The sequence below is a fragment of the Aspergillus candidus genome, assembly GCF_002847045.1.
Source record: "Aspergillus candidus strain CBS 102.13 unplaced genomic scaffold BDW47scaffold_9, whole genome shotgun sequence".
NCBI classification, from domain to species: domain Eukaryota; kingdom Fungi; phylum Ascomycota; class Eurotiomycetes; order Eurotiales; family Aspergillaceae; genus Aspergillus; species Aspergillus candidus.
This window is the reverse complement of record NW_020194014.1, coordinates 115,293-141,543: the sequence shown is the minus strand read 5'-3', so window position 1 is coordinate 141,543 and position 26,251 is coordinate 115,293. Positions and strand designations below refer to the sequence as shown.

Here is a 26,251-nt window from a genome sequence, read left to right as displayed (position 1 = left end):
CATTTCCTCGCGCCGGCGTCTCGGCGCGACTGTGGCGACTGGCGAGTTGTCGACGGTATCCTCCGACTAAAGTCAACGGACTAACCTCGCAACGGCTTTTGCTAAGCCCGTTCCAGAAAGGAGTCAGAGACCGGACTGTGTTCTGACCTCCACAACGACCCCGTACATCGCAGTATGTCCTGACCGCAACGGAAAACACGGCTGTAGACTTCACGATCGAGCGATATAGTGGGATGTTGGAGAGTGCTCATGGTTTTGCGGTGTGTCGAGGATGACCGGAATTGATTCCCCGTGCGATGGGGGTACTTACTCCAAGGGTCCAGCCACATGAGTTACTTAGTAGGACTGGATACTAAGTACGGAGAGTAGGTAGGTAGAAGGATGCACCATGGTAACGACCAAAACAATGAGACAGATATATCTAGTCCAAACCGATCGGTCAAGTCTCATGTCGTCCGATCAATAATTGGACGTCTCGACTCTATTGCTTCTTCCCCGGGCGTTGCCGTGCGGCTGACTACCGCTGCATAGTCCATCTTCCCTCAAACTATCCGTGCTCCATTGTTACATACATATATGGGACAGACTATCTACGGAACATGTACGGGGTATGCACGGTTGTATGTGCAGCATGAAAATAAAATAAAAATAAATAAATAAAAAAAGGAAGCCAAGATAGCTGGAGAAAGGGAGGCGAATTCGATAAATCACATCCCCCTCCGCCGCCTAGATCACTTGCAGGGAGGGGTCTTTCGCCCGGTTCGGTTCTTGATACGATATGGATATGATTATGGACCGGCCTTGTCTTTGCTCAGATCAACGCGAATGAGCGACTGATGGTCCGGGTTTGGGTCAGGACAGGGACAGGACTGGGACTTTTGGCGGGGTGATGTATCGCTCTTGACCTGCCCTTTTTTTTGGGCCCTTCTTTGTTTCAGGGACGGTGGTGTCTTCGGTTCTTTGTCATTGCTTCATGGTCTTGACTCGTGTATCTCGTGTTAACGATATTCGCCTACTGAAATCGCCTCCACCGTTGTCAGCCCTTGACCAGGCTTTCTCCTAAATCGTCCGATTTGGAAGAAAACCACATCTAATCAAAACAGAAAAGGGAAAAGTCCAAACAAAAATACAACAAGCTGACAAATCTGTCTACAAAATGACGCTGATTAGTAGATCCCTCACGACAAAAAGGAAACAAAAAAGAGAAGAAAAAGCGTGGAGACAATGGACCCATCCACCCAGAATTGGGTCTGATGCTGACCTCACACTGGTCGGGGAATGCGGATCTCCACTTTCGCCATGGGTTAACGATTTGGTGGCGCATCCAAGGACGGTCCGCTGCGCTTCGACCGGAAAATAATGGGGCTTACCTCCTGATGCCCCCGTCCTATTGAATCATCCTCCTCTTCCGTCGTCTATCGTCCCGTCCAATGCTGAAGGAGAGTGTATATTGCTTTCTCTCCCTTCTTGGTTGTCGTTGGTCGGACGGCTTGATGGATCCTCTTCTCTTCCTCTCCTCCCCCACAGCAGTGAGCAAATCCGGAAAGGTGGTTGCTAAGCGTCTTCCCATTCGGTGGCCGGGACTTGGCTCTGGAAGCTGTCGGCTTCTAGAAGGAATTACTCCGTATATCATCTCGGTTGCGTGAATCGTAGACCGAACTAGCCAGCTACTAATCAACTACTACTATCCCGATATTACTACGACAGACTAACCAAGTGTTGATACAATTTGAGACACCTCCGGAGTATAGTTAGCCAACACCCAGTGCAACAGGATAGGCTACCGTCAGCCATGCACTCACCCTTCTACCCGCTTCCTGAATCCTGCTAGAATCCTGACGAACCAGCCGTTGAGCCCAAGTACCGACGTCAACAACCGTCCATAAACCACCCGTCCTCCTTAGTCCCCGTCCTCCATATCCGTAACTGACACACATACATCCGCAATCCATAAACTAGTTAGTCGGCCGTCCGCGGAGGATCAACAAAGGGTCCCCCCCTGCAAAACACGGAGAGGGACCGGACTGAATCGGCTTGGATTGGCTGGAACGGGGCACCATTCGACGCCTCGCCCGCTCCGCTCTCCGGAAGTTCCAGTCAGAGTCCCCCCTTAGTGTCAGGCAGCTAGACATCTTTCTGGAACTGCGCTAGGGAGATCGTATCATATCAAGGCACATTATATCGTTGATCACGGATCATATAATTTAACTTCTTTGCCCCCCTCCGCCCCTGATCTGTGTGAAGTGATTAAAAGTACCTTACTACCTACCTACCTACCTACCTACCTACCTGTTTGGTACAGTAGCCTAGGTAGTGGGTAGGTAGGTACCTGAACGTCATCGACGTGGAGTTCCCCTATTACGGTTCTCGGATCAACAGCCCCGACGAAGCGGTTGATTCCTAGGCTCATTCCCAGGAATAAGAATAGGAATGCATGATGTTCCAACTTACCTTGGTCTTGGGAAGGACGGTCGTAATTGCTGCGTTTTACACTTTTCCCCTGATTCTTAATTTAATTTATCCATTCTTTAGTGTATATTATGTGTATTATGTGAACCGGACGAGTGGAACGCTGAAAAGGAGTCGATGCTTCTCAATTCCATTGCGACTCGGGAGCTTAAGCGAGTGACCATGGCGCCCATCTGGTGTGGGATTTGAGACATGAGATCATGGTGTTTATGGTGAAGTCATTTGGGATGGGAGTGGGATATTGGGTCCACTGGGCTCACCCTTTTCTGAAACCATAGACTATAGTGTCTCTCTTTGGGGATCTATGTCTCGAGATACGAGCATATATCTGATTTTACGCGTTATTGGATGACGTCCAAAAATGACTTGGTCTGTCACTGCATTCTGTGACAGTCAGATGGCACTTGATGCGCTGTCCGTCTTGGGACTGTTTGCTCGATGTTATGCGTTTGTCTTGACGGGTTGTGGACAGTCGCACGGCCTACAGTAAGCTGGTATATACATACAATCAAAATACTTATACCTATTGGAGAAAGACAAACAGATGACTGCTTTGTAGATTGGCCATTCTTCAATTCCTGGCTGCATCTGGGTCAAGAACCCTTTATATGATGGCCTTTGTAAGAAATCGTGATCATACATCTCGGTCTCTTCATACTCTTTGTCACTCTACGTCTACATATTCAGTCATTTGATTAATGGTTGCGAGCGTGTGCAACATCCTATCCATGGTGACAGGCTTCTCGGCCACGGTGCTAATGTTTCTACCATTCACTGAGACATGGTTGTTACCAGCACTATGTGTTTCCGATAAGCACGCTGCAGTGAACATGTTTGGCAGAAGGTGCCGGAACTTGACTGCTTGACGGGAAGACCTCTTGCTCTGAATCTGGAGTTGCCATGCCATCTTCCCTTTCTATCCATCCCCTCCTATCCGTCCCTCCCGGTGCTATCCCTCTCAGTGTATCTCTCAGCGAGCAACCAAATATCAACACATCAGCCTCTATCAAGCCTCCCTCTGTTCCAAGATCAACATGGGCAAAAGGTACAATTCCGTGAGAAGCGCCTTCGCCGGAGGCTGGAGCCAGCATGTTCGAGACCAGTAAGTAAAGCCATATCATCCTCATCCCCTCTATCCCCTCTATCCCCCAGCTCTAAGAATCCATCTCCAAGGCTCGACAACGTCAACATCCCCGAGAGGTACGTCACATTACACCCACAACCCTACCACCAACCCTTCTGGTACAGTCTCCAACGACCAATCCACAGAGTGAAGTGCAAGATCTGCAAGAAAGTCCGCCTGCAGAGCTCTTTCTCGAAGAGACAGCTGGACATCCTGCGTAACGCGATGGTCGTCCAGGGCCAGAGCAACGCCGTCACCGGTCCTGGACACGCTACTTGTCGTGAATGCTCGGGAAACCCGGTCGTCGAGCTCCGCTGTGTCATCTGTGATAAGGTGAAGGGGTTGGATGAGTTTGCGAAGAATCAGAGACATGATCGGGATACTGCTGTATGGCTCGCTTTACTTTGTCTGTGGAACGTATGGTTGATTTGTGGTTATCTAGAGATGTTTGACTTGCGTGCAGAAGCACTCCGAGGCTGAGCCTGTCGCTGAAGAAAATAAGTTGCTTACTGGAAGCGAGCTCTCTAGTGCTCCGCATCCTGGCATGATCGTAAGATTTTATACGATCTATTGCCAGTGGGAGGACCACTACTGATCAACTCGACTAGATGGACGGAACTCTGGCCGAGTCCACCAAGAGACTCGCGCTGAGAGACGCGCCCCACGCAGCTTCCGGACGCGACGATGAGTCTTCTGGCTGGATTGAGCGAGGCCGTATTGACGACTACAACAGAGGCAGGGAAAAGGGCCGCGAGCTCGCTACTATTGACCCCCGGGGTAACGCAGATCGTCTCCGTCAGAGTGGATGGGCATCGTGGGGCATCACTCCCTCGGACACCGCCGCCAGCGTGACTCACTCCTCTCTACTAACTCCCCGGAAAGAGTCCAACTTCGCCAGGGTGGTGAGTAACATATACTATTTTCTAGAAAGGAAGGGAAGACTGACGGCGGGTAGAAATCGGTTAAACCCCCTGGTCAATCTCTTCGTGTGCCTGACCCTACGCAAGACCCGGAGGACTCTGACGGCGAGGAGCCCGAGCCGCTGGATCAGTACCTTTGAGGTGAAGCGGTTCTCAAGCACGGGACAGTTTCTCAAGAACGGGAGATTAGTACTACACAAAGTTGTGATTAGGAACTCATATCTTGGTTTTTAGATGTCGCTATCTGCAAATGGTTGCCAGGATTTGCCCGAGTTGCCCTATGGTATTGATGATTCTAGGAGACAGAAATTTTACGAAATGCAGTTCACGAATATGTATCTGGGAATGAAACCCGCTCTTGTATCGGCATAGATCTCCTACCCCTTTTTCGACGCCATGGATACTACGATCTTGGTTCCGGTCCCATCCCAACCCACCGGATCCATACTTACTCCAACCATGGTTGCTTGCATGCCAACCCTCTTCAGCAAGGCGCGTCAAGTGCCTTGAACAATGTGGCCCACTATAACCCGGGTTGCGAACGTAAGCGCGACACAGCCCTTCGATATCCGATCATGTGGAGTAAGATGGATCATTTGTAATGACGCAGCACCAGTATCTGGTCACCTGGGGCATTTATCCATGGCATTTGTTCATGGGGTGCAAGTACAAAGAAAAATAGTTGTAAGAAGTAGCAGTAGACTTCGTGATCGTTGAGTAAACAGAGTAAGCTTATTCGGTGTCGAAAACCACTTCCTTCCGTTCAACCTCCCACTCAAGCCAGATCGGATACGGTGACGTAGGAAGAAATGGTCGGAGGCTGAAAGAGCGTCAGCCAGTCACCCCTCTTTCTCTTTCTTTCTCCGCCATCCTTCTTGCCCACGCTATGACGATCGTCTAGCCTTGCATCTCTCGATTCAAACATTTTTTTTTTTTGTTTCCTAGCCAGATTCACTTGATCTTTACTCTTCCTGCTGCATCTGCAGTTGTTGCCCCGCATAGTACTTGATTGTTTCAAGGTCTGGTTCTTGAACGCCCGGTGCCCCTCAGTGCCTTCCTGGATCATCCTCATTGTTTGCCATTGTCTTTGGTTGCACTAAGCCGCCACCTTCGAAGATTCTGCCTGCTGAGGCTCTTCAATATATATACCTTCGATTCCCCCGGTCCTTTCTCCTCCTTGTCTTGACCTCCACAGTCGCTCCCTTGGTAATCGGCCAATATTTAAGAGCCACCGTTGGACCAATCTCGAGTGTCAATCCTTTACCCGAATACCCTCGCGATGGCTTCCGATGGCTTTCAGGACATTCCGGGCTCGTATTCTCAGGGTCACACAGCTCCTGTGAACCCCAACGAGTCCATGTCTCCCTCTTATCCTCCTCCTTATCCATCTCACTATGGCCCCGATCGGGTCCCCATGCCCCAGCCGCAAGTTCCACGAACCTCAACCCCAACAAGTCACTATCCGGAGCCACCTCCAAACCCCAGTGCATGGCAGTCGCAGCCGCAGCATTACCCAGGCGGAATCAACGAGGCTGTCCACTCCGCCTTTCACCAGAACGATAGCCCCGCTTACCTCTCGCCGGATGTCTTGAACCGAATCACAGAAAATGTTATCCAGCAGCTCAAGTCGACAAACCTAGGCACTCAGCCACCGCCCGCGGAACCAGCACCACTGCCGCAATGGGCACAGGTACCACAGAACCCGTATCCCAGCGAGTACGCGACTCCCCCGCCTGGCGTTTCGCAGAATCCGTCTCCGATCCCGCCTGATATCTACCGGGAGAGGCCCGACTACCCTCCCGCCCCGTCCAGTGGGTATTCCGGCAGCCCTCGGCCGTATCCTCGACCACCGTCCGTGTCTCCCGCAGAACATCGAGAATCTCCTGTCAGTCAAGCCAGCGAGCGTGGCCAGCGGGTGGAGCCTCGACCGCGGCCACCGTCCAGAGAGGAAACCATTACGGAAATGACGACGCTGGAAAAGATATGGGGCAAGTTCTTCGAGGAAGGGAAGCCGACGGAACGGCTCGGTCAGTTCTTGCGAGGCATCGCAGCCCACTTGGTGAGTGTCTTGGCCGTGGTCTCTGGAAGCTTGTTTGCTTACTCTCTGTTAGATTGAAGATTATGCGCCGGAAAATTCACTCGTGGTGGTGCCCGAAAAGATGCAGAAGTTTTACGAGGACACGCAGATCCCTGCGGATCCTTATCCCTGGCAAGGTAAGTCAGACATGCCCACGTTGGAGACAGCGCTGATCTGTGAGGTTAGATATCTTCGATGATCGTACATCGGCAATTTCGAGGCTATACCGAGACGCCGAAGCGGAGCACCATCTTGTTCAGCAAAAGCTGAAGGAACGGCCCGACATTCCGGGACTGACGCCGCGAGGCTTCCAACGCTGGGCTACTCTACAGATCCGGGCTCATCCGGACAGGGAATATGAGCGGCTGCAGAAGGCAGTCAGGCATATGCCAATCAGTAATCCGGACGATAGGAAAGAGCGGTTCCCAAAGGAGATCCCACGGCGGCTATTTCCGGACGCGCCGGATCTCGTACTCCGAGAGGAGCTAGATCAGTGCATTATGAAGCAATGCGGCTTGCAGCTACCTTCTATTACGGACGAGGAAATCAGGGAGGCTACGGTGCGTCGCCACAAGATGTCGACGAGCTCCACTACGTCTACAAGAGAATCCGTCCCGAGATTCAGTGAGCGAGAGCGCCAAAGCCGTTACCAACCCGCGGTTGAGGATGACGACGATGAGGAGAACGAGATAATTCCGCCGCAACAGATCGAACGCGAGAGGAAGCCGTATACCGCGCACCCTGGAGGGGGCAAGGTGTACGATGAAAACGCGGCCCCACCGATGAGTCGGCACGCCAACACGTCGTCGACGGGCTCCATCCCGAGGAACAGCCCGGTACCTGCAAATCGGGGCTCCGATAGTTATGGCGCTGCGCCCTCCCACCATCGTTCAGGGTCCAGCACGATGTCACGATCTGCAACTGGACGATCACTGAGCCCGCTCCGTGGCTCCCACCCAACGTCCGACTACCGACATTCTGAAAGCGACCTGTTCAGCAGCAGCAGCAACGGAGGCTCCAGATATCCGGCAACCTCAAGTGCAGAGCACTACTATACGTCGGCATCGCCCAACCTCTCAGGAGACCTTGACGACAGTCGCCGTTACCGAGACCTAGACCGCGAGCTCGAAGACCAGCGACTATACGATAGCATCCGCGAGCGGGAAAAGGAGCGCGAACGCGCCAAATACCGTGACCGAAATCCCAAGCGAAGCAGCTGGGCCGACGGAGACGACTACTATCGTGGTGCACAAAGCAGTAGTCCGGTTGGTGGGGTTGACTACAGGACATATACATACAAATGATGTACTCCTTTTTCTCACCTTTCTGTCTTTCCATCATTTTTTCGTTTGGAGTTTGTTGGTTAGACAGGGTGTTTCTTCCCTATCATTGGTTGGAGGATATCCCCCGTCTTTGGCGTTTCCAAAATGTTTCCAAAATAATGTGTCATGTAATTAGTGCAGATAGGGCTTTCCTTTTTCTCTTGGGCCATATGTGGCATAACGACTCATGCGCGACGGTTTATGAATGTCGATTATCTTGTTTTGTCCCATCGTGTATATACATATATATATAGACTCCGGCGAGTAAGTAGTCGCAGGAGTCTTTATCTTCCTATCTTGTCGTATATGAATAAATAAATTATAGAAAGAATGCCGTCACACGCACTCTCTCACACACACATAGAGAGAGTCGAGGGGCTATGGTGATAGAGAGATCATATCCCCCTACACCTCAACTCCCTCATAAACCTCCCCCCCTCAACCCTACAAACCTCCGCCTCCTTCTCCCTCTCCCTCTCCTCCCGCTCCCACGCCCTCAATATAACCCCGCAATGCCTACTCTCACGCTCCCCGCGCGCCCGCGCCTTCCTGACAGCACGATCCCTCCCCTCCTCACCACGCACCTCCTCCGCCTCCGCCTCCTCCTCCAGCCTCACAACCTCCTCCTCGCTCAGCACCCACGGATGCGAAAGCACCTCAGCGAGGTATCGCGCGCGCTGCGCCACAAAGCGCATCTCGGCGTTCGTGTCGCGTAGCAGCCAGAAGCGCTCGAGTTGGAGTTGGGGTGTGCTGCGGAATGTGGAGATTGTGCCCTTGACGTGGGCGAGTGTGCCGGGGACGAGCGGGGTTATGTCTAGCGAGGTGGATGTTGTGGGGGAGGTGTGTGCTGCTGTTGGTGTGCTGGGGTTCGCTGGATTATCGATCTGTTGGATGAGAACGACTATGTCGAGCGTTGCGCCGCTGCTGTCGTCTAGGGTGAGGATCGTGCGGTAGGGGGTTTCGGTGCGCGCGACTATTATCCCTGCTAGGGAGATGTAGCGGATTGGGTGGTTGTGGTAGAAGTAGGTGGATGGGTCTATAGTAGGATATTAATATATATATATATATATTTATCTCTCTCTCTTCCCCCCCTTTCTCTATATGGATGGTGGAGTGGTAGATAATACCTCCATATTGAAACCGCCGTCTCAGTCGATGAACATCCGCGGCAGCGATCTTTACCCAGGTGAAGTGGGTGGGAGCGGCTTTGAAGCAGTAAGCGGGGTAGAATTCGAGGCCATTGTCGTGGACTGTCGCCATGGGGACATTTTCAATATTATCCGTCGGGGGGCTGTTTTCGCATAGGTAGGAGAGTGGGAAATGCGGAGATGGCGAGGTTGACGCGAGGCGGGTGAGAGTCGACGCGGGGTCACGTGGTGGGGCTGTTGCGGTGGGATGTCATGTGATTGGGTTGGTTATTACGATGTGTTTGTCCATGATGCATGTCTATATAGTTTGTTCATGCTATTAACGAAGGTGGATTCAGTATGATGACCTGCGTGTCGAATGTGAGGCTTTTGATGTGTCCATTGATGGGAGATGATGGTCTACCCGAGTGACCAGAATGGATTGCTTCAAGACGATCGGATTCACTGGTAGCTGGTCAGACCCTCAACACTACCTATCAAGCAAGCACATGCTGACAATACTATACTACGATAATGACCATTGGCTCGGCATACAAGTCAAGCGGCGCCATGTACCGAGAACCGCGCCAATCGGTCGATCGTGCAGTCTCTCCGCATTTGACTGGGGAGCCAAGGCTGAGATATATAGAATGACCACACTATCCGTACACTATATGTCTGCCAATCTCACTACATACATGACTGTTATAGTATATATCATCTGATATAATGACGTTTGCGAATATCAAGCTCCCCACAAATCCGCGGCCGACAGGCATCTTCGAGGTCCGCCCGTCCAGCGCAGAAAGCGCAGCCAAGACAGCAGAGCTGATCAAGACAAACAACGAGCGTTACCATCTTCTGATCCACAATGCGGGCGTGCATAGTGAGTTTACTGCCAAACCCATCCAGACGTATGTCTCACTCAAGAACAGACCACATCCTCCACCACCTACTAGCCCTATATTCCATGGGCGCAACGCCCGCCCAGCTCGAAAAGGCCTTTCTGCGAGGCACCATCTCCCAGAAACCGGCTGCTGTGCCCAACAGACAGCGGGTGCACAACTTCAGAGATCCATCGCAGTTCCGGGCGTGTGTGGGAAAGGGCAAGTACTATAATGACTACTATGCATTCTTTCAGGAGGAGGTCGAGCGGAATGGCATGGCGTGGACGGCGAAGGAGTATATCTTCAAGGGCGACGAGCGGGGAGAGGAGATGTTTCGTCGATTCTTTGGTGGTGGGTTTCATTCCTTTTTTTTTTTTTTCTTTCTTTCTTGCTCGTATGTTAGCCTTTGTCCGTTGTGCTGACACGAGGAGTCAAGGCTACCTGCATTCACCCATCCACTTGGGCTACGCAATTGAATTCGACCAGCCTCTTATCGCGGCAGAGGCATTCGCACTGACATCCGTTCACTCCTCATTCTACGGCGAAACCCTACATATGATCGAAAAAGCTGTCCAGTCATCGCCTCCCGCCCCAGGCCGCGCGTTAATCGACATCCAGCAAGACATCTACTCCAACCAAAACATCCGAAACGCAATGGACTACAACGACATGGACAAACTGCATCAAAGCGTCGTCCCAAACGCCAAAGACGACCTCGTCAGACTGGTCGGACAATGGCGAGTCCACCCAGACGAGCTTGAGGTCCGTGTTGCAGAACTGCTCAACACATTCAGTACTTAAACACACTCCCCCCTCATCCTCACCCTCGCCATTCACCACTAACTAACACACCGCCAGCCTACCTAGCAGCATCCGCACAACGCCCCAACAAACAAATCCGCTTCGACTTCTTCCTCATGCACGCAATAACATCGAGCTCCTTCGCGCCCGTCCTCATCAGCACACCATGGATCCCAAAGCCAGTTCGAGCCCGTATCCTCGAATGGCTCGGCCGCGCAGCTTTACTGATCTACATTGAGTCGGGGGCTCCTCTGCCCCGTCCTGAAGAGATAGCAAGGTATAAACCCCTTCATCCGTCCGGATGGAGTGAGATCTTCTACCGCGCGTGCGAGTACGAAGATGACGGACATTTGATTAAGCTTATTCGCGGGATCCGCACGGCTGCTGCGCTTGCGGGGCCGTATGCTGATCGGAGCGAGTTTTTGCTGAAGGGGGAGGGGGAGTTTTTGGTGATTGCTCATATGGGTGAGTCTTTCCTTCTCATCATCTCCATCATCTCCATCACATTGATCGTCACGACGAGCCATGCGATATTCTACAATTTAGATAAAATACTAACGATAATAAAAAGCAATGGACGGCGCCGAAAAATTCCAAACCGAATCCGTCGAGCAAGAAGTCGAACAGGTCAACGAGAATTCCATAATGGGGCAGATCTTACCCCGGGATATCATGCGCGTGGTGGCGCGCTGGCCCCGCAATGTGGGATACGACGAGGCTTGGTATCATGTTCCGGAGAGGGAGGGACTGCTGGCTAAGGCGAGGATTTGATAGACCTTGGTTCTTTGGTGCTGGGCTTGTGGCCTGGTTGTTTTTGTTTTTGTGGTTGGTTGGTTGGCTGGTTGGGTTGTGTTGATGGTATCATTGGATAGGGACATTTTACGGCTGATGTTTTATATGCGATTGATGTGAGTAAGGACATGTTACGAATGAGATGTTTCTATGGTATCAGTTGAGTAGGGTTGAGTTCCACTGTATACTCCGAGTATATCCTATGAATAGGCGTGAATGATTGTGTCAGACAAGTACCCTATGCTACAGGTATATGTATACAGTCAGAACTTCGAGAAACCAATTCTCAAACACTGCCTTCAATTTAGACGCACTAGTGACACTACCCAAATAACAATATACACTTGTGATATACGTCCTATCATTAACATAAACAAAACAAATGATGTTAATATCATATTGTGCAATATGCCTAAACCCAACCACACCACCATCAGAATCATGTTATACTACTGGTGGAAACCCATTCGCCCATGATAACCAACCTAACCAACGCAGTCAATCAAGTCCGACAGACAGGAAATTTAGCCTGAATGGTGCTTTACCATGGACGTGACATGGATACTATTTAGTAGGTCCTCATTTTACCTATCGGTAAACGAATCGGTGGATTGTCCGGTGGGATTTCTTCGGGCCTTGCATTAGGGGCCCTGTATTAATATAAGTACCTTACCCCATTGCCACGACCCCAGCAAAGACACAATCAGTACACTCCGCCAACATGAAGATCCTCACCGCACTGTGCAGCGTTCTGTCCATAGCATGGGCATCTCCCACCCCCAGCCCAGAAGGGAAAACATACACAAACCCCCTCCTCCCAGGCTGGCACTCCGACCCCTCATGCGTCCACGTCCCAGCCCACAACAACACCACCTTCTGCGTAGCCTCCACATTCATCGCCTTCCCCGGTCTGCCCATCTACGCCTCCCAAGACCTGCAAGCCTGGAAGCTCGCCAGCAACGCCTTCAGCCGGCCGTCGCAGATCCCCGACCTGCGCGAGACGACGAATCAGCAGGGCGGGCTGTACGCGCCGACGCTGCGCTACCGCGGGGGGAGGTTCTACCTGATTGTGTCGTTTTTGGGACCCTCGACTAGGGGACTGCTGTTTAGTAGCGCGGATCCGTTTAAGAGTGAGGCGTGGGGTGAGCCGGTTGAGTTTGATGTTGTGGGGATTGATCCGGATATTTTTTGGGATGATGATGAAGGAAATGTGTATGTAACGTCGGCGGATGATCAGCGGATTCAGCAGTATTCGTTGGATTTGGAGACGGGGGAGACGGGTCCGGCTGTTGATTTGTGGAACGGGACTGGGGGGGTTTGGCCTGAGGGACCGCATGTGTATAAGAGGGATGGGTGGTATTATTTGCTGATTGCGGAGGGGGGCACGGAGGTTGATCACGCTGTGATGATGGCGAGATCGAATAATCGGACCGGTCCGTGGGAGCCGTGTCCGCATAATCCGCTGTTGACGAATAGAGGTACCGAGGAGTACTTCCAGACTGTTGGGCATGCGGACCTGTTTCAGGATGGCAATGGGAACTGGTGGGCTGTGGCGCTGGGTACGCGGTCGGGGCCCGAGTTCGTGACTTATCCGATGGGCCGCGAGACGGTCATGGCGCCGGCGACGTGGGCGGAGGGCGAGTGGCCGGTTATTGAGCCGGTGCGAGGACAGATGCAGGGCCCACTTCCTCGCAAGAACAGTCGTTCTCTGAAGGGCCGCGGCGAGGGCCCCTTCGTCAAGCGGCCTGATCGGTTGGATTTCGAGCCTGGCTCGTCTATCCCCGCGCACCTTGTGTATTGGCGGTATCCGAAGGAGGAGCATTTCGCCATCTCGCCGCCGGGCCACTCGCATACCCTTCGTCTTACTCCCGCGTTTGCTAACCTCACAGGGGATGCGTCCTTTCAGCCGGACGATGACATCACGTTCCTTGCTCGCCGCCAGACTGACACGCTGTTCACCTACACGGTTGATGTTAACTTCTCGCCGACAGTGGTCGACGAGGAAGCCGGCATCACTCTCTTCCTGACACAGTTCCAGCACGTGGATATGGGCATCGTGTTGTTGGAATCTTCGAGCGGAGCGCTGACGCCCTCGCTCCGCTTCCGCACCGAAGGACGGGGTAACTACGAGGAAGATATCCCCACGAAGTCGATCGAGCTTCCACATGAGTGGTTGGGTAAACCAGTCAGGCTCGGCATCCGGGCTGTGAGTGACGAGAAGTACGAATTCTTCGCACGGTCGACAGGTAGGCCCAAGGAGACCATCCTTGGGTCTGTTGATGCCAGGGTGGTGAGTGGAAACACGGGGAAATTCACCGGTGAGTGAACCCTCCTGCGGTGATGTGGACGCGGGACATTCTGACCATAACAGGCACCCTTGTTGGGGTTTATGCAACGAGCAATGGGGGGTCGGGCCAGACACAGGCATATGTCAGTCGGTGGAGATATGAGGGCCAAGGGCAGAAGATTGATCACGAGATCATTGTTCCTAGCTACTAGTGCAAGAGTGATGATGTATGTGGTTGAACACGGGGTTTATCATGTATGGAAGGCTCCAAAAACAGGGGTCTTACCCTGAACGGCGAAGGCTTGTCTAGTGACACAGTCACCATGAACATGTTGTTGTCGTCCACGGTGTGATGAACTTTTCCGCGGCCCAAAACCAGTAGTACAAAACGTCCACCCACAGGTCCAGAAGCACAAGAAACAACGAAGCTTTTGAGGCTGTCGGTGAACCCAAATCCAACTCTTGTACTAGATAACACGATAGTGTGTGACATGTCTCGGCAAAGCTTGACCGGACTTGCGTACCACGTACATTCCGGTGTGTCAATCAGGCGCTCCTTGCGTATGTGAAGAGGGTTTCTTCGGAGCACGTCTTCTGGCCTTCTGTCTGTCTGTGGAACGTGAGTCGAGTCCTGGATTGTGGCCAGAGTAGGAGAGGCGATGGATTCTATGTTCGTTGTGCTCGTCTGACATGGCTTTCCCGGTAATTGTCATACGTATGCACTTCTTCCTGAGCATGCTACATTCGGTGAGAGTGACACGAGAGGTTGCTTGACCGTTATTGCCTGGGTGTACACCGTACATGAGATTGGGTATCACGGATGGACTCCTTGCATAATTGTTGGAAACTTGCTAGACGGTCATGTGGATGATATGAGTGTGAATAATTCAGAATGTAGTCCTAGTCCTGGAGCATATGAAAGCTGTAGCTAATAATCATGGCTTCAGAGCAAGAAACCAAGATAAGGATATGAGTGGATATACTCGGTATATGGTGTTGGTCTAACCCGATCGGGGCAATCAATAGCCGGCTCCGCGGAGTCGCGTGTCGCGTCTGGTTCATCACTCCAACCACACTCACCATCCTTGAATTCGAATTCTCTTAATTCCATCAAATTCCTTTATTCAAATAAAAGAATTTAATTATCAACCACCATGGTCAGAAACCATGAAGAGGACGTGCCGGTCCCCGAAGACACCGACCTGTACCAGGTTCTCGGCATTGACAACGACGCCCCTCCGGAGCAGATCAAATCTGCCTACCGGAAACTGGCCCTAAAACACCACCCTGGTACGTCTATCGCTTACACACTAGAGATGATGGGCTATCCAAAAGCTAGGCTAGTGAACGGATACTGACAGACCGCCCCTCCAGACAAAGCCCCCTCCGACGCCAAAGAAGACGCGCACGAAAAGTTCCAACAGATCGCCTTCGCATACGCCATCCTCTCCGACGAGAAGCGACGACGCCGGTACGACCTGACCGGGAACACAGCCGAGGCAGTGGAAGACGACGACGACTTCGACTGGGTGGATTTCTACCGGGAGCAGTTCTCCGCCGCGGTGGACGTGGGGGCGCTCGACAAGCTCAAAGCGGAGTACCAGGGGTCAGCCGAGGAGGAAGGGGACATTCTAGAGGCGTATCGACAGTCCGAGGGAGACCTAGACCGGGTCTACGAGTCGGTGCTGCTGTGCAACGTGCTAGACGATGATGAGCGGTTCCGCGCTGTCATCGACAAGGCGATTGCCGATGGGACGGTGTCTGGGTATAAGAAGTACGTGGAGGAGTCGGAGAAGAAGCGGCAACTGCGGGTGAAGCGGGCGCAGAAGGAGGCGCGGGAAGCTGAGAAATTATCGCAGGAGCTGGACGAGAAGAAACGATCCCAAGGAAAAAAGGGCAAGAGAAGCGCAGGGAAGAAGGGAGCTGGCAGTATGGATGAATTGGCGGCGATAATCCAGCAGCGGCAGGTATCTCGCGGGGTGGGCTTCTTGGATCGATTGGAGGAGCGATATGGGGGTGGGGGGACCAAACGGGGGGTGGACGAGCCTCCGGAGGAAGCGTTCCAGGCTAATGCGGCTCGGAGTGCGAAGAAGAAGAAGGGTAGGGCGTGATTAATTTTTTATTATTATTCTATCTATTTACTGCAGTTTGGGAGTTTGGGTGAGGATCAGGTGTCCGGGTGCATACAGGATTGCAGGCAACAAACATCGGTCTGATATATTTTTGATTATTTGAATAAATTGTATATTCTTATCGTTACCCCATGTTTTTCTCTTATCTCGTTTAATTTAAATTGAGTTATTTTGTTTCAGTTTATTTATGTTTAATTTCGATCTTGAATTTTAATTTTAAGAAAGAAATTTCATAGTGGCTGAATCCGCGTAGGCAACAGAGAAAAGAGACACCCCAGGCAGGAAGGGATCGGACGAAGGATGTTACACCAGGAGACTAGTAATCAGGCTGATGCTGGCCATCATAGTATTTTCAGTATGGGAGTGGGAAGAATGGGATGAAGTTGGGGGTGGAATGTGCAGCTGTGGACTGTATCTTGTGGCATGACTGTCTTCGTTATTGTAAAGGACCGTGGTTATGTCTGTGTATGTGTAGGTATTGAGAGGGCAAATACTAAGGTTACCGAGGTCGAGCTGTCACTGCCACACCTTGGCATGGATCGAGTTGTCGATCCATTGCCAGGAGTTAGTATGGAAATAAATGATGTCAAATAAAATAAAAAAAATAAAACCCAATAAGAAAATAGAATCAACAATAAGATAGACAAATATAGGAAAGAATAGGTTACGCAGGTTGAAAGGAACGGTCTATAGCATGATCCAAGCTACTTAAGCCCTGTTCTTCAGATGCAAGGAGACCGCCAGAGAGAGAGAAGGACTGTGTAAAGCAAGAAAAGTCCCCAGATTCGTCGTGCCCCGCTATGCCGAGCCTTTTTGAACCTTTTGTATCTGGTGAATGAATAGCGTCTGCCTTCAGCCCCTCGATTTATTCTCTCTTCTTCCTCTTTTCTTCGTCTCTCTCTTCTTTCTTTTTCATTCTTGCCTTTCAGTTTCTCTCTGGCTGGTTGATTCGTCTGGACATTCCTTCATCCGAACTGACACTTCCTTGCCTTTCTCTGATGTGACCGTCTGATCTCGAGCTCCATCCTGGAACCACTTCTCATCATCTCCAGAATCAGGTTGTGCTTCTCTGGTGTGCCTAATTGCCTGAGGTGCTCGTATCGAACCTGTTGCTTTGTGCCTGACAGCGATCAACGACGGTCTCAGCCAAAGAACCCAGGAAAAAAAGTACGGCTTCCCGGATTGTTTTCGTCGACTCGGTTCAGTCCTGCCACGATCGGACCCTTGGAGCTTGGAGCTAGAGATTAAGCTAGGCCTGAGCTACTATTAGCTACTGTTAGCTACTCGGAGCTGAGCTGAGCTGAGCGGGAGCTCTTGACCTGCCTCAGGCATCCTTATCGCTCGTCCATATCGCGACCGGTTTCAACTCCCCTCACCCCGTCGGTCACTTTCCTCCTCGTCGATCTTCCCCTCTTTCGTCCCTTGAGAAAAAAAAAAAAAGAAGGAAAAAAAGAAGAAAGGATCTACCCTTCAAGTAGGGTGCGACCGTGAAATCCAACAGATCGTCAGGATTGTCACCGCCCGGCACGTGGAAGTGGTTCTTCCTACCGGATAGTTATCGGGTAACCTCACCCTCCTCCTGCCCCTCCCCCTCCTTACACTGATTGTGTCTTCTTTGTCCGTTAAGGTGGTTCTTGATTATTGATACATTATCCTGATAGATCCTCGGATACCCGTGGTGGTCCTTAAAGCGGAGCTGCTTTCGCGGGTCGAAGCGGAGCCAATCGTCATTCGAGCACTGACGTCTGCCCTCTCCACATTCTTCACCACCCTGTCCGCTCGGAAGACTTCTTCGGGACACTCTCAAAGGTCTCCACTGTTGACCACCAAAAACGCCGCAGGCGGCATCCACCCCCACCCGGTATGGCTTACAATCGCAATCGGAAGCGTGTCGGTATGGGCTTGGCCAGCGCCCTGGAAGAAGAACGCTTGGAGCTCGCCGCCGAACTCGAGAATCGCAACGGTACCTCCACCAGGAAGGCCCCCCAATCCCAGCGACGGAGTGTCTTCGATACCGTCCCAGACCTCGGAAACCCAACGCCGGCGCCGTTCCCCCCGCGGCATGGGTCCATCGCCGGCATTGGCGTCGGTGTGACCCCGCCCTCGCATCGCCGCTCCCTGCAAGAGCCCCTGCTCGCCCCGTCACCGCTGCGTTCAGCCACTCCGCCCCCTCCCCCCCCGCCCACCACCTCGACCCCCACCACCCCGTCCACCCACCGGGTGGCGGCCACCACCACCTCCCGCGCCCCGCCCCCCATCGTCAAGCCGAAACCAACCGTCAGTGCCAACGGTGGCACCGAACCCAACGGCAAGGACAAGCCCCCCGAGAAACCCCGACCGAGCATTCGCTGGGACGATAGCGTCATCATGTCGCCCACCGCCAACAGCTACAATTACGCCCGCCGGAGCAGCCAGCAGCACGAGAGGCCCCCCAGCAGACCCCAGAGCAAGAATGCTGTCGCCGCCATGATGTCCGGCCTCGACCTCAGCTTCGGCCTGCCGGGCTTCTCCCGTGGCCGGGATTCCTCCCGCAATAACTCCAAGCGAGGGGCCTCGCTGGATTCGCGCCTGCCCTCCCGCAAAGCCCGCTCCCGCTCCACCTCGCCGGCCACGCGCCTCATGAGTCCCGGTCCGCCGCGCGTCCCCGCGTCGACCCCGTCCTCCCCCGTGATGGCCAAAGCGAAGCCGTACGTCGTGGAGACCACCGACCTGTCGGCAAACAAGCCTCCCTCTCCCCCGCCGGTTCCACCCACCCAGGAGCCGTCGGACGGGGACACCGCCGCGAAGCCGGCGCCCGCGGGGGATGAGCGTCTGGCCAAGGATGTGTACGACAGTGACAACAATCTCATCGAGACCAGTGAGGACGACGACGATGACTCCTCGTCGTCGAGTGACGAGTCTAGTCCGGACCGTGACGGAGACGAGGAGGCCCCGCGAGGCCGCACCAAGGATCCTGGTCGAAACGGGCCCGCGACGACGGAGCCGAATGCCGCGGTCCGCGACAGCGCCCAAACGACGGACAACGACGACGACGTCGAGGACCGCAGGCGTTCTGCCTCCGCGAAGCAAGGCCCCGGCCCCGCCCCGACGAAGAAAACCGAGGTCCACCCCCGGACCAGCTTTGACTCGGCCTCGGCGACCAACACGCCGTTCGGGTCGGAAGACGAAGCGGAGCTGTCCGACATCAAGAAGGCCCAGAAGCTGAGCATCCGCATGTCGGCGATCGACAACTCCATCCGCAGCCGCTCCATCCGCACCATCATCCGGGGCGACTACGCCAACCTGCCCGAGGAGACCGACGGCGGTCGTCGCCGCCCGCGCAAGTATATGGTGACCACCGACCTCAGCGAGGAGTCCGTCTACGCGCTGGAGTGGACCATCGGGACGATCCTGCGGGATGGGGACACCATGTTTGCCGTCTTCTGCCTCCACGAGGAGACGGGCGCCCAGATCGGCGAGGGCGCGGAGTCCATGCAGGACGCCGCCGCGGTCGTGGGATCCCAGACCGAAGAGACGGTGCGAAAATCCCAGAACGACCCCGCCTCCAATCTCTCGCGGACGATTCTGGGCCGCCTGGGAACCGGCACGGACAGCAGACCCGGGTCCGTCGACGCGCGGGGCATGTCCAAGGCCGAATCCGAGCGCGTGCATGCCGTCGAGATCATCTCACAGACCTGCGTGCGGTTACTTCGCAAGACCTTGCTTCAAGTGCGAGTCGCCGTGGAGGTGATCCACTGCAAGAGTCCCAAGAATATGATCACGGAAGCAGTGAGCCTCTCTTTTTTTTTTTTCTTCCATGATCGATAGCGGTTGACTGACATTGTGGCTTCTAGATTGACGGACTGGACCCGACCCTGGTCATTGTGGGCGCTCGGGGTCGCAGCGCACTGAAAGGGTAAGTTGTCGCTCCACTGGCTGTGCGAATCCTAAAAACTGATAGCCGCGTAGTGTTCTTCTAGGATCCTTTTCCAACTACCTGGTCATGCATTCGTCCGTCCCCGTGATGGTCGCCCGCCGGAAATTGAAGAAGCAGTCGAAGAACAAAAAGGCCACCGTTCGCCTATCGAACAATCTCTCGGCGCCGAAGAAACTATCCCAGGCCAAGATCGACTAATCGTTGTGTTCTCTCCATCGGATGGCGTTCTGTAGTTTTCCTTGATGGTTGGCTGGCTGGCTGGCCCCATGGCGCAGGTCTCCCTTTTTTCTCTTTCCCCATTTCCTTTGTTGTACTTTCTCTCATTTTTCCTCCGATTGCGTTCTTCAGTGGAACCCTTCAGATCTCTCAATCGCGTTACTGCTCCATGTGTATATCTACGATTCCCCTTAGGATGGACCGTTATGATCCCGTTTCAACCTGTCTCCTCATCTTGAGGAATCATTTGGTGGCCCCATCTCTGATTTGATTGTCACAACTCCTCCGATGTTACGGTTTTTAGCGCCTTTTTTTTCAATGTTCTTCAGCTCCAACAACGTGATGATTTTTCTATGAACACCCTAGCGGTAGTTGAATATAGTAGACCACCCACGTAAACGCAGTAAATGGTCCGGACCGAATCTAGAGCATCGACTCCACTGTACGATGCCTCAGGCAACGGCATGACACATCACGTGGGGCAGACGCTCACCGCCCAGACAGCGGAGCGGCATCATCCACGCACCCCCGGCCGTAGCTGGCTTGATATCTCCACCTCACACAACGTACGGAAGCATCTTTCCTCTCTCTCCCCTCTCTCCCCCTCACCTCTCTTATCCTCTCCTGCCTGCGGTACCTCACTGAGGACCACCACCTCCTCCATCATGGCGTCCGAATTCATCGACCCCAGAATGACCTCCATCAAGCCTCACATCCGCTACAACACCATCGGAGGTATCAACGGACCGCTGGTGGTTCTGGACAACGTACGCCGAACTCCCACCTGATAAGCTTCGTCGTCTACACTCTGCGGAAGATATCATATTCTAAACTGGATGTTCTCATGTTGACGCTCACCTCGCTAGGTTAAATTCCCCCGGTACAACGAGATCGTCTCCCTGACTCTGCCTGATGGGACCGAAAGGTCGGGTCAGGTTCTGGAGGCTAGAGGTATGTACTATGCTGCTCAGCTGTATAGGTGCCGCTATGAGCTGGAGACTGATATAGATGTGTGATTAGGAAGCAGAGCCGTCGTTCAGGTGCGAGCGTCATGTTCCCCTCCCCCCCCTCTTTCCCCGTAGCGGAGGTCTGAGCTTATCGTGCGGGATGTGGATGTTAACGCGCTTTGGTGATTGTTTAGGTCTTTGAGGGTACTCCGGGTATCGATGTTAAAAGGGTATATTCTTGCTGTTTCTATATGGGCAGGCTGTGCCTGTGGATTATGGGGATGAAATGCTAATTCCTCTTAGACCAAAGTCGAGTTCACCGGCCACAGTATGAAGCTGGGTGTCTCGGAGGACATGCTTGGTCGTGTGTTTGACGGGTCGGGTCGTGCGATCGATAAGGGTCCCAAGGTGCTGGCGGAGGATTACCTGGATATCAACGGTCAACCGATCAACCCATACTCGCGAGTATGCTTGCCCCCTCGATCGACGCAAGTAGTTTGAGAGCTAACGGTGTACAAGGTGTATCCGGAAGAAATGATCTCTACCGGTATCTCGGCCATCGATACCATGAACTCCATTGCCCGTGGTCAGAAGATCCCCATCTTCTCCGCCTCCGGTCTGCCGCACAACGAGATTGCCGCCCAGATCTGTCGCCAGGCCGGTCTGGTCAACAAGCCCACCAAGGACGTCCACGACGGACACGAGGAGAATTTCTCGATCGTCTTCGCCGCCATGGGTGTGAACATGGAGACCAGCCGTTTCTTCACACGCGACTTCGAGGAGAACGGCAGTATGGAGCGCGTCACGCTGTTCCTGAACTTGGCCAACGACCCGACGTATGCTCCCTAATCCTTGCCGCAAGGGCTTAACTAATACGAGTGTGCAGGATCGAGCGTATCATTACCCCCCGTCTTGCCCTGACCACTGCCGAATACTACGCCTACCAGCTGGAGAAGCACGTCCTGGTCATCATGACGGACATCTCGGCATACTGTGATGCCCTTCGTGAGGTGTCCGCCGCCCGAGAAGAAGTGCCTGGTCGTCGTGGTTACCCCGGTTACATGTACACGGATTTGTCGACCATCTATGAGCGTGCGGGACGTGTGGAGGGCCGTAACGGGTCGATTACCCAGATCCCTATCTTGACTATGCCTAATGATGGTGTGTTTCTCCTGCCTCTACCTGCCTCTTCTATTTCCTTCTATCCCCTACCAATGCGTCCGATACTAATATGGACAGATATCACCCATCCCATTCCCGATTTGACCGGTTACATCACCGAGGGCCAGATCTTCATTGACCGACAGCTGGACAACAAGGGTGTCAGCCCCCCGATCAACGTCCTCCCTTCGCTGTCCCGTCTGATGAAGTCTGCCATCGGTGAAGGCCACACGCGCAAGGACCACTCCGATGTGTCCAACCAGCTGTACGCCAAGTACGCCATTGGACGAGACGCCGGTAAGTCACCCACCCTCCCTCCATGCCAGACCAACAAACTAACAATCCAAAGCCGCCATGAAGGCCGTCGTCGGCGAGGAGGCCCTGTCCCCCGAAGACAAGCTCTCCCTCGAATTCCTCGACAAGTTCGAACGCACCTTCATCAGCCAGTCCGCCTACGAGTCGCGCAGCATCTACGAATCCCTCGACATCGCCTGGAACCTCCTCCGCATCTACCCCAAGGACCTCCTCAACCGTATCCCCAAGCGCGTCCTCGACGAGTTCTACGCTCGCTCCGCCCGCAAGGTCGCCAACAAGGACACCCGGGACAGCACCAACCCGGGCCAGCTGCACTCGCAGGGCGAGGATCTGATCGATGCTTAGTTTTTTATATGTTGTCTTGTGGATATGATATGTCTGTTTCCTTTTCGCCGATATCTATGCCGTTTTGCGTGTTTAAAACTCTTTTCTTTCTCGTTCTAGGCTTGTCTGGATTGATTTTGCTGCCGTAGTTGTATATCTATTATGTCTTATTTATATCATACTGTTATGAGATAAGATTGTACAGTCCGTATGGTATTGTTCTAGATACTGATTACGTTAATTATCGACGTTCTTTCAAGACAAGAAGATATAGCTAGTTGGCTCATCTACATAACTCTATTTACTGTTGGATACTAAGACCCTACTTCGCCAATCGGTGTTTTGGTCGAACAGTCAAGATGGAAGACATGCTAACGTTTACCTTGTTCTATCTGCCTAACTATATGCAAACAAACAGCTGATGACATGACTACAGACACCTACCTAGTACATAAGTCAACACTAAATAAGAGTAAGAATACCAAAGTATAAAAAACAGACTTGTATTTCATTTTAGTCTAATAATTTAGTTGTGAATTTTTATTTGAAATAACGCTTAAACCCGAAATATCAAACCATGCAATTCTTTTCCCAGTCAGTCTATATCAACGGGGTTTTAGAATTTTTAAAAGCGCAAATCCCAACCAATCTTGGGGCCCAAACGGGGCAACTCATCCGCCACACTCTGCACGTCCTTGTCTCCGCGACCGCTGAGGTTCAGCACGATGTTCTCGCCCTTCTTCATGGTCTTGGCGAGCTCCATCGCGCCGTAGATAGCGTGGGACGACTCCAGCGCAGGGATGATGCCCTCGTGCTGGGAGAGCGCGCGGAAGCCCTGCAGGGCCTGCGCGTCCGTGGCGGCGATGAAGTGCGCGCGCGCGCTGTCCTTCCAGGAGCTGAGCTCGGGGCCGACGCCCGGGTAGTCCAGGCCGGCGGAGATGGAGTGCGTTTCGGAGATCTGTCCGTGCTCGTCCTGCAGGACGTAGGTGCGCACGCCGTGGAGGACGCCCTTGCTGCCGCCGGAGAGGGTGGCCGAGTGGCGGGCGGTGTCGACGCCGTCGCCGCCGGCTTCGACGCCGAGGAGCTTGACGGAGGGGTCCTTGGAGAAGGGGTAGAACATGCCGACGGCGTTGCTGCCGCCGCCGACGCAGGCGACGACTGCGTCGGGGAGCTTGCCGAGCTGCTCTTGCATTTGCTGCTTGGTTTCGTCGCCGATGACGGACTGGAAGGTGCGCACGATGAGGGGGAAGGGGTGCGGGCCGATGGCGGAGCCGATGATGTAGTGCGTGCTGTTGAGGTCGACGACCCAGGCGCGGAGGGCTTCGTTGACGGCGTCGCGGAGGGTGCGGCTGCCTGCGTCGACGGCGACGACGTCGGCGCCGAGGAGCTTCATGCGGAAGACGTTGAGGGCCTGGCGGCGGACGTCTTCGGCGCCCATGTAGACGACGCACTTCATGCCGAACTTGGCGCAGACGGTAGCGGTGGCGACGCCGTGCTGGCCGGCGCCGGTCTCGGCGATGATGCGCGTCTTGCCGAGGCGGCGGGCGAGGAGGATCTGGCCGAGGGCGTTGTTGATCTTGTGGCTGCCGGTGTGGTTGAGGTCCTCGCGCTTGAGCCAGATGTTGGCTCCGCCGACGTGGTCGGTGAGACGGTTGGCGAGGTGGAGGCTGCTGGGTCGCCCCATGTAGGGGTAGTAGGAGCGGTACTCCTCCCAGAAGGAGGGGTCGTTGAGCGCGTGGTTGAAGCCGCGCTCCAGCTCGGCGAGGCAGTCCATAAGGGACTCGGGCACGTACTGGCCGCCGAACTCGCCGAATCGCGAGGGTTGCTCGGCGGGGTTGCCGGCGCCGTTGAGCGCCGCCAGCTGGTCGGCCAGGCCGGGGCCGGCGGGGGTGTCAACGTCCTTGACAACAGCCGTAGGCTGCGACACGGGGGCCGTCTCCGGCTTCTTATCGACACGTTCCAGCACATTGGTTTCACCGATAACGGTCCCTTGGGCATCACGCTGCAGCTTACGGCCGGTGACGCTCGACAGGTACTCCTCGGCATCCTTGGCCGCCTGTCCAGCAGGGGCCTTGCCAAGGACGGAGATGATCTGGCTGCCAATCACCACACCCTCCGCAAGGTCCTGCACGTTGAGGAAGTGCTCGCGCGTGCTAATACCGAAGCCCAGGGCGGCAGGCACATTCCCAGACCACTGGTGGACACGGCCGAGGAGTTCGGGGAGGTTGGCGCTGAGCTGTCCGGTGGCGCCCGTGACGCCCATTCTCGAGACGACGTAGATGAAGGAGTCGGCGATTTTGCAAAGGAGCTCCATGCGGGACTCGGAGGTGGAGGGGGCGATGAGCGGGACGTAGGACAGACTGGGGATCATGATGCATATCAGTACAACTGCGATTTCGCTCGATCTGGCAAGGGGCACGCGAGGGCTTACCCATGGCTGGTGCACAGGTTCCGAAATCGGACGGCCTCCTCTGGGGGCAGGTCGACCATGATGAAACCATTGACACCGGCTTCCTTGCAATCCTGGAGCATCCGCTCCTCACCGTAGCGCATCAAGGGGTTATAGTAGCCCATCAGAAGCACGGGGGCTTTCAGGCCCCGGGCTCTGGCATCGCGGACCATCTGCAGGACTGTCGTGACGGTGACCCCGTTGGCCAGGGCTTTGGTGTTGGCGACTTGGATTGTGGGGCCATCCGCAATCGGATCGGTGAAGGGTACGCCCATCTCGATAACGTCTAGTCCGAACGGTCAACGAGGTCTATCCTCTTCTCTTTGGATGGTAGGGGGATGCGACACATACCAGCGCCTCCATTTTCCAGACCCAGGAGAATATCGACGGCCTCCTCGACCGAGGGATAACCCGCCGTGATGTAGGCCACAAGGGCAGCACGCTTCTCCTCCTTGGCCCTAGCGAATGTCGCCTTGATGTGATCCATGATGTTGTTGTTTTGAGGAAAGTGGGGGAGAAGTGGTCTAGAGGGAAAGAAGACGCGAGAAAAAGATTGGAAAAGACCAGATATGAAATAGCGGGATGAAGAGAAGAGAGTGAGAGGGGAGACAGAGATCGAAAGGAGGGAGTAAGACAGACGAGGGAGAAGTCTGGGGGAACACAAGGGCTGATCTTGTCTACTTTTTGAGTCATCGTGAAATAACTTCGTTTTCCCCCTCGCCGATCACCGCCAGGTCACGTGGTGGCGGCGATAAGATAGAGAGCACGTGATAATATGTTTCTGTTCATTGTGACTAATACTGTACATAAGTATGCATCCATATCATATTCATTAACCCTTATCTTATCTTTGATCTTATCTTCCATCTTCATCATATCTCTACTCATCCTCGTCCTTGCCCTTGCGATCATTCATCATTGCTGTCGTCTTTATCATCTCCGCTCTCTTCATCGTCTCCGCTCTCTTCATCGTCTCCGCTCTCTTC

The 26,251-nt window shown here is 53.8% G+C and overlaps 9 protein-coding genes across 9 annotated transcripts; 7 read left to right on the top strand and 2 right to left on the bottom strand.

Annotated features, from left to right (window-relative positions):
* Positions 1-3,503: 3,503 nt before the first annotated feature.
* On the top strand, positions 3,504-4,652 carry BDW47DRAFT_123697 (uncharacterized protein; the record flags this gene model as incomplete). The annotated part of the gene is made up of 6 exons (XM_024816104.1): positions 3,504-3,571; positions 3,643-3,669; positions 3,739-3,979; positions 4,056-4,142; positions 4,201-4,494; positions 4,548-4,652. 6 exons carry the CDS (start codon positions 3,504-3,506, stop codon positions 4,650-4,652), a joined length of 822 nt encoding a protein of 273 aa, XP_024674195.1.
* A 734-nt stretch (positions 4,653-5,386) lies between these two features.
* BDW47DRAFT_92999 (uncharacterized protein) lies at positions 5,387-8,199 on the top strand. The gene is made up of 3 exons (XM_024820237.1): positions 5,387-6,571; positions 6,624-6,726; positions 6,776-8,199. The coding sequence occupies exons 1-3, from the start codon at positions 5,792-5,794 to the stop codon at positions 7,891-7,893; spliced, it is 2,001 nt and encodes a 666-aa protein (XP_024674194.1). The 5' UTR covers positions 5,387-5,791; the 3' UTR covers positions 7,894-8,199.
* A 48-nt stretch (positions 8,200-8,247) lies between these two features.
* Positions 8,248-9,171, bottom strand: BDW47DRAFT_123695 (OB-fold domain-containing protein; the record flags this gene model as incomplete). The annotated part of the gene is made up of 3 exons (XM_024816103.1): positions 8,248-8,289; positions 8,364-8,947; positions 9,039-9,171. The coding sequence occupies 3 exons, from the start codon at positions 9,169-9,171 to the stop codon at positions 8,248-8,250; spliced, it is 759 nt and encodes a 252-aa protein (XP_024674193.1).
* Positions 9,172-9,394: 223 nt separating this feature from the next.
* On the top strand, positions 9,395-11,660 carry BDW47DRAFT_92988 (questin oxidase family protein). The gene is made up of 5 exons (XM_024820236.1): positions 9,395-9,924; positions 9,974-10,276; positions 10,362-10,718; positions 10,784-11,191; positions 11,298-11,660. Exons 1-5 carry the CDS (start codon positions 9,768-9,770, stop codon positions 11,495-11,497), a joined length of 1,425 nt encoding a protein of 474 aa, XP_024674192.1. The 5' UTR covers positions 9,395-9,767; the 3' UTR covers positions 11,498-11,660.
* Positions 11,661-12,064: 404 nt separating this feature from the next.
* BDW47DRAFT_116002 (glycoside hydrolase family 43 protein) lies at positions 12,065-14,017 on the top strand (the record flags this gene model as incomplete). The annotated part of the gene is made up of 4 exons (XM_024814870.1): positions 12,065-12,089; positions 12,307-12,833; positions 12,864-13,836; positions 13,890-14,017. The coding sequence occupies 4 exons, from the start codon at positions 12,065-12,067 to the stop codon at positions 14,015-14,017; spliced, it is 1,653 nt and encodes a 550-aa protein (XP_024674191.1).
* Positions 14,018-14,959: 942 nt separating this feature from the next.
* On the top strand, positions 14,960-15,916 carry BDW47DRAFT_123692 (DnaJ domain protein; the record flags this gene model as incomplete). The annotated part of the gene is made up of 2 exons (XM_024816102.1): positions 14,960-15,095; positions 15,180-15,916. 2 exons carry the CDS (start codon positions 14,960-14,962, stop codon positions 15,914-15,916), a joined length of 873 nt encoding a protein of 290 aa, XP_024674190.1.
* A 1,884-nt stretch (positions 15,917-17,800) lies between these two features.
* On the top strand, positions 17,801-20,429 carry BDW47DRAFT_135060 (universal stress protein family domain protein; the record flags this gene model as incomplete). Its single annotated transcript, XM_024818235.1, has 3 exons — positions 17,801-19,705; positions 19,771-19,832; positions 19,886-20,429. 3 exons carry the CDS (start codon positions 17,801-17,803, stop codon positions 20,049-20,051), a joined length of 2,133 nt encoding a protein of 710 aa, XP_024674189.1. The 3' UTR covers positions 20,052-20,429.
* Positions 20,430-20,623: 194 nt separating this feature from the next.
* BDW47DRAFT_101534 (H(+)-transporting V1 sector ATPase subunit B) lies at positions 20,624-23,008 on the top strand. Its single transcript, XM_024811672.1, has 9 exons — positions 20,624-20,836; positions 20,936-21,020; positions 21,090-21,109; positions 21,211-21,246; positions 21,320-21,481; positions 21,536-21,852; positions 21,903-22,177; positions 22,256-22,474; positions 22,527-23,008. The coding sequence occupies exons 1-9, from the start codon at positions 20,735-20,737 to the stop codon at positions 22,835-22,837; spliced, it is 1,527 nt and encodes a 508-aa protein (XP_024674188.1). The 5' UTR covers positions 20,624-20,734; the 3' UTR covers positions 22,838-23,008.
* A 433-nt stretch (positions 23,009-23,441) lies between these two features.
* Positions 23,442-25,752, bottom strand: trpB (tryptophan synthase TRP5; the record flags this gene model as incomplete). Its single annotated transcript, XM_024816101.1, has 3 exons — positions 23,442-25,176; positions 25,248-25,551; positions 25,617-25,752. The coding sequence occupies 3 exons, from the start codon at positions 25,750-25,752 to the stop codon at positions 23,442-23,444; spliced, it is 2,175 nt and encodes a 724-aa protein (XP_024674187.1).
* Positions 25,753-26,251: the final 499 nt, after the last annotated feature.